Genomic DNA, 7,465 nt, shown 5'->3' with positions numbered 1-7,465 from the left:
CTTGTAACTAAATGTAAAAATATGCTTACCTTAAGCTGGTTAGAGTAACTAGGTAAAGTTTGCTCGGTGGAATGCCGTGTGTGAGACTCACACCAAGAAGAAAGACCTTTGGCCCTTTTCCACATATGGTCATGTCACATGACCATGAAAGCTGTCCCTTCTGGCACCATCATTCCAAACATAATAATGTAAGCCCTTAGAGAGTGGTTGGTTGTGTTCTTTTTATAGAAAGGGAGGAAATATATATGCAGTAAATGAAACCTGGTGACAAATAATTAAGAACAGAAATCCTGAACTGGAACAAATTCTGAAAACGAATCCTCAACTTTAATATATAAAACAGTGACAGTTAACAATTTTTAAAAGTATATAATGTACATGCATTGAGGACACAGAAACTCGCTGTCTCTCCTAACAACTCTTGACATCAGTGCAGAAAATGAGATGTGTCCAGTGGTCACACTTGTCTTACTGTGCCCACTTGGCAATGGCAAGGTGTACACACTGTCTGAGAGCTTGTGGGTTAAACTGTTTACAAATGCAGCACTTCGATTCATTTGAATCGGATAAATCAGACCCTTCACTGTCCTCATGGAAATTTGGCATACTGCTGCTGAGGTGGTGTGTGGATGGGCCAGGCTGCGGTGTTGAAAGTAGGTTTTTGGTGCTCTTTTAAATTGTCTTCTCAGTGGTCTTTGCTGTTATTGATTTTATGATAGGTTTTTGTTTCAGATTATCAATGATACATGTTTTTTGCAAACTGCAAATCAACAATGGGGGTACAAACTTCTTCTTTGTTTTTTTTTCGAAGTGGCAACATTCACGATTTTTCTGGACTGCAGAAAATCACTTGGTGTCTGTTTTGATGTGCAATTAACATTCTTTTGCTGGTCATCCATACAGGAACGATCTTCGTTATCGGTGGTATCCTCTTACAACAGATGTAGAATATGTGTCAGCTGCTTAGTTTTCTTAATACTTTTCTGCTACAGATGACCCGAATGTCTGTGATAACTTTGTTATCAAAAGGAAATATGCCTGTTTTGCGAAATGCTGATATCAAATTTTCTGGTGACATTGCCTTAAGATATGGTTTGGAGGTTAAAGCTACAACATTGTATTTGGTCATTTTAATACAAGGATTCTTTTGTAAGTATAGTTGACATTCCCTGTGATAGATAGCTTTGAATGGCCCAAACACGCCAACATCCAAAGGTTGTGTGATGTGACTTGTGTGAGGTGGCAGTACAAAGAGTGTGAGGTTGTGCTTTTTTGCCCATTCCATTTTAGGAGAATTTTTGTCTCTTGCAATATTGGCATGTTTAGCAAAGTGTTTTGTAAGGTAGTTGTAAAATATGTCATGATTTGACCAACCACTATTTCACGAAATCTTACTGAACTGCTTTAAAAACGCAAATATTTTGGGTTGCTATATTTTGTTCATAATTCATGTTTTGTAAGTGCTGTACTGCACATATACGTTGTGAATGATCAGTAAACGTGCTCATTAATTTTCACCTTAATACCAAGTGAAGCGTGACGTTGAGTCCTGGGAATGCAGTTAGCCATAATAAGGCCCGTGCAAATGAAGCGTGCACGAAATGTTATGACTTGTTTTGGTGCTGATAGCTAAAATGTTAGTAAATTAAAAAAAACCCACACCAAACTTTTATGCAATCGTTTCAAACAAAATGCCTAGACTCAGTGAAAATGAACGGAATCAGGCTCTTGGGATGTTGTGTGCCAACATGTCCATGCATGAGATAGCTAGACATTTTCGGTGTCACGCATCTACTGTTTTGAGGCTTATGAATAGAGTGCAACAGGTGGATGTAACCAGAGATGGCCCAAGACACCGGCAGGCCCAGGATAACTACTCAATGACAAGACAACTTCAGAAAGACCGCGCACATCAGAAATCGATTCCTGAGCGCAACATCTACCGCTAGACAAGTTAGGGGACATCACGGGTAAGTTTCTTACAACTGGCACACCAATTCAAGTTTTCGCAGTCCATATCTTTTATGTCCACTAAAAATAAATTTTCCTGCTTTCAGCCGCACCATTCACCCGCAAAGTGTCCAACGTCGCCTGAAGGAGAGACAAATGTACGCACACCGACCCTATAAAGGACCTGTCCTAACTCTTAGACATAGAGCTCAGGACTGACAGTGGTCCAGGAGACATGTCTGATGGACAAGGAATCATTGGGCCAATGTACTCTTTTTCGATGAATCGAGATTCAATTTGAGTATAGCTGACGGGTGGAGACGTGTTTGGCATCGACGTAGGGAGAGATATGCAGACTATTGTGTCATGGAGCATGACCGATGGGGCAACAGGAGTGTCCATATTTGGGCACCCCTTGGAATTTTCTGACATGCAGTTAATGCACAACGATACAGAGATGAAATCTTGGCACCAGTTGTTTTACCATTTATGCAACACCACATGCCCAACGGTATTTTTCAATACGATAACGCCCGTCCCCACACCGCTAGGCTGACGACAGAGTTTCTACAAGTGAACAACGTCGGCGTCATGGATTGACCTTCTCTTTCTCCCGACCTGAATCCTATCGAGACCCCCTGGGATGAACTGGGACGTCGGATCTATACAAGGAATCCCCAACCAGCTAACCTGCAACAACCGGAGCAGGTCCTTATCCAAGAGTGGCAGCACATACCCCAAGGAACGATCCAATGTGCGATTCAATCAATGCGTAGGAGATGTAACGTGTGGATCAAATTGCGTGGCGACCATACCATATATTGAATTTTGAAAATCGGTTTAAGAACAAAAAAGTTTCGCTCATGCATAAATCCTGACTTACCTTAAATCAACTTTAAAGTAAAAATCACTAATGTGTGGTCTGTCATAAAATGAAATATGACATGATTAATATAATAAGTGCTGCGTTTTTAAAGCAGTTCAGTATATCTATGAATGTATTACTATAGGCTAACATGCTAAGATGTATTAAAGCATGCCAACGTGGGTTTCCGAGTTTATTACGAGGACCGTTTCGTGCAATTATCACAAAATGTGAAAACTCAAAATTTGGTGTAAAACTGAATATGCACATACAAACTGCATATGTTGGACGCATACAACTCAGCAATGATCAGAGGTGTTCATTAGGAATGCTGATTGGTGGAATTTTGCAACGAAGGGTAGCTAGAAATGTTCAAGAGCACCCTTCAACAATTTCAAGGTTGAATGACCAATGTAACCTGACTGGAAGTGTTCGTGACTATCCTGGACCAGGCCAACTTCCGGTTACAACTCAGAAACAAGACAGACAGATAAGGAGAAACCATCAACGTAACCACTTCTTGCCAGCTTCAAAAACAACTTTGGTCTTTCAGGATGCTTGTGGATGGTTTGCACTGGGCAGTTTAACAGACCATCTGTTGATAAATCCTTCGACTTAATGAAAGGTGAACTTCAGAAATATCCATACAAAGCGGAGAACATTTGGAATGTTGACAAAAGTGGTTTGACGAATGTACAATGTCCTGGAAAAATCTTGGCCTAAAAAGGAGTGAAGCAGGTTAGCAAGGTGACAAGTGCCGAGAGGGGTAAGGCGATTATCATCGTGTGCTGTGTCAATGAAACTGGTATATATGTACCAATGTATGAACGAAAATGGCGCCTGTACTTCTCAGACGAGCACCAGCCGGATCGCTTGATAGTACGAGTGATAACGGCTGGATAAACAAGGATCTGTTTCATGAGTGGCTACAACATTTTGTGAAATTTACAAAATGTTCCAAAGAACACAAATGCTTGCCGATATTAGATGGAGACTTCAGCCACAAGACACTGCTATCCGTTACCTATGCCAAAGACCACGGGATAACCATGATAGTTCTACCGCCTCACTGCACCCATAAAATGCAGCCACTTGACAAGACATTCTTTGGTCCCCAGAAGGCAAACTACAATGCAGAAGCAGATAGATGGATGCTTGTACACCCAGGAAACAGAAGAGGTCTGTCTACGAAGTTGCCCAACTGTTTGGATCTGCCTACATACGAACAGCTATGACGCAGAAATCAGTCCGTGGATTTGAGTCTACAGGACTCTGCCCATTCAATCCCAAAATATTCAACGACGACGACTATGCATCATACTTGGTAACAGACGAACCATCGTCTGATACAGCAACTCTGTCATCCACAGAATCCCTGGTTCCAGGCCCATTACCTACCCCAGGAAATGAATCGGGCTCTGTGAATGGTGAGACAACAGAACGTCCCGCTAGATCTGATACTCCAGGCCCAACACCTACCCCAGGAAATTCAGATGTCATTGCTGTGGTAAATACGAAGGGCATTATTCGAGCTCTCTCACCTCTTCCTGTCAGACAACAGAAAAGGGACTGCAAACTGTTTAGTATTTTGAGTATTTCACATATTCTTCCAAGTTCTAGTTTACTGTTTATTTTTCAGTTTGATAGAATTTGAACAAAATTGACAAGCGTGGTCTGTGTACATAATTTCTGGTTGTTCACAATATTAATTTTATCAGCAGTATGTTTCCACAAACTTTGGTATACTCTGTTTTAATGGGCTATGTAGATTTCGTTTTGAAGCAAACTTGGCATTGTATTAGTAGTTTTAATTGTTATTGTTCTTGTTCTCAATCTAAAATTTAAAGCGATTTTGAAACTTGTGCATTGTGTAAATGTGCATTTACATACTGTGCATTGTGGAGTTGTAGATACAGAGGTTGCTAGTAGGGATTAATACAATGGGAACATATTTTATTTCTATGCAATTTCAACAATATTAACAGCGTAGATTAGTGAAAATGTAAATTATCACAAACATGGGATAAAGTGACCACTCAGTGCACTATGCCCCTGTAGTAGGGGCAAAGTGACCCACTTTTTCAAAACCTTTTGTTTTTTTAATTCCACCTTACCTATATCACATTAACTGGGAATCTTCTGACTGAAAGACAGACCTAACACTTGTATGTCAGGTAAACAATAACCACACTTTCTAATGTTTGTGTAGTATTAATGTAACCGCGCAATCTTGTTAAGGGGCGCGCGTTGCCCCGCTCTCCCCTACGTCTCACTAGAACGCCAAGTGGGACGTGATGTTATTATCGATTGGCACACTACAGGCCCGTAGCCAGCATGTTTAGCGGGGGGGGGGGGGGGGGGGGGGGGTTAGAAATTTCACGCAGACGGAACTCATCAAACACGAGCGCCGAAGGCGCGGAACCGTAGACTGGGGGGGAGGGGGGCGTTTCCCAGATTATATATATATATATACATATATGTGTGTGTGTGTGTGTGTGTGTGTAAACTGACCTGGTCATAGAGCCACAACAAGAAACCGTTTGTTTTCAGTCGTACCAATGTATATGTATTTATAATAAATGAATTATGGTAAGAATTGTAACAAATTTAAGCCTACTGAAACACATTGCTACTAATCAGCGGTTATTGGATGACAAATGCACAGTTATATCGACACTTGGTCACAGATGAAATTCGTTGTCGACACATGGCTACTCTTTCCAAATAACAGCAAGGGACCTTTATATGCACTTCCCACATCACACAAGCAGGATAGCACACACGACGCCCTTTGTTGGACTAGTTATGGATACTGGTTGGGAGGGAAATAATCAAACGGGGCCCCACTGATGAAGATCGAACCTTCAGCAAATGGAACCTCAAAAAGATGTTCTTGCTACGTCCCGCTCCCTAACTTGAATAAGATCATATCATTTCATTATATAAATACAGTCCAGTTGCATTTTGCTCGGGTGGTGTTGAGCGAATAATGTTGCAATCTCGTTCATATCTATATCTTGGTCATAATGAATCGTTAGGAGCACCAAATTAGGAAGGCGCTCCTGTCCCATAGATTCACGTATGTATGTAGTCGTCTGATGGTGCTAAAGCTTCCCTCACACTCGTCCGATCCCCCTGATCCCCCTCTGGCTACGGGCCTGCACTACAACCTTACAGGAACGTCAACCAAACGAGTTGAGTGGTATAAATTAAGATTGATTATGGGTAATAAATAGGATATTAAACTCCTATCATTTCGTATCATGTTTATGTGCCTCGTGAAATAAAGTTTGTGACAACTAAAAGTTATTTCACTCGAGACATAAACATGATACGAAATGGAAGCTCGGTTAATACGCTATAAATATGCGCATCACAGCCGTAATGCCAATGCCATACTATTTGTTTTCCTGTTACAATATTGTTGACAGACTAAAAAGGAATAACAAAACACAGTTTAAGAAGAATTTATTTTATTGCACAATGTTCGATTAAAAAGCGATCAAATCAATATAACAATAAGCATTAGCAAAAGCCAATTCACTGGGAATATTATATTATATTATATTATATTATATTATATTATATTATATATATATATATTATATTATATTATATTATATTATATTAATATATATCTATATATATTATATATTATATATATATATATATTTATATATACTTATATTAGATTATATTATATATATAATAGATTATATTATATATATATTATATAGATATATGCTATATATTATATATATATATTATATATAATTATATATAGATATATCTTATATGATATATTATATATATATTAATTATATATATATACATATATTAGATTCTATATAATATTATATTATAATTATATTATATATATTCGATAATATATTATATTATATTTATTATTATATACTTTATTATATATTACATTATAATATTATACATATATTATAATATTATAATATTATTATAATATATTATATTATAATATCATATACTATATATACACACACACATACATATTACATACATTACCATATACCCACACAAAGACATATACACACACACATACACACACATACATATACACAAATACATACATATACACACATACATATACACACACACATACACACACACATACATATACACACATACATATACACACACACACATACATATACACACACATACATATACACACACACATATACACACACACACATACATACACACACACACACACACATACATACACACACACCACATACATACACACACACACACCACATACATACACACACCACATACATACACACACACACACCACATACATACACATACCACATACACACACACACACATACATACATACCACATACACACACACATACATACCACATACACACACACATATACACACACATACATACCACATACACACACACATACATACCACATACACACACACACATACACACACACATACATACACACATACACACATACATGTATACAGACACACATACACACATACATATATACATACATGTATTACATTATGAAAATTTTCGCAAGTCTATAAAGGTGATTTTTTGTGATTACAGCTCTATAGTCCGACGGTTCAGTAGTCGAAGGTTCAATGGT

General features: G+C 38.2%; 1 protein-coding gene across 1 annotated transcript; it reads left to right on the top strand.

The window, feature by feature from the left end:
* Window positions 1–3,648: 3,648 nt before the first annotated feature.
* Window positions 3,649–4,050, top strand: LOC121379546. Its single transcript, XM_041508190.1, has one exon. It carries the CDS (start codon window positions 3,649–3,651, stop codon window positions 4,048–4,050), a length of 402 nt encoding a protein of 133 aa, XP_041364124.1.
* Window positions 4,051–7,465: the final 3,415 nt, after the last annotated feature.

The sequence above is a fragment of the Gigantopelta aegis genome, chromosome 8 (assembly GCF_016097555.1).
Source record: "Gigantopelta aegis isolate Gae_Host chromosome 8, Gae_host_genome, whole genome shotgun sequence".
Classification (NCBI taxonomy): domain Eukaryota; kingdom Metazoa; phylum Mollusca; class Gastropoda; order Neomphalida; family Peltospiridae; genus Gigantopelta; species Gigantopelta aegis.
Note: the sequence above shows the minus strand (reverse complement) of the source record. Positions and strands in the feature narration are given on the sequence as shown.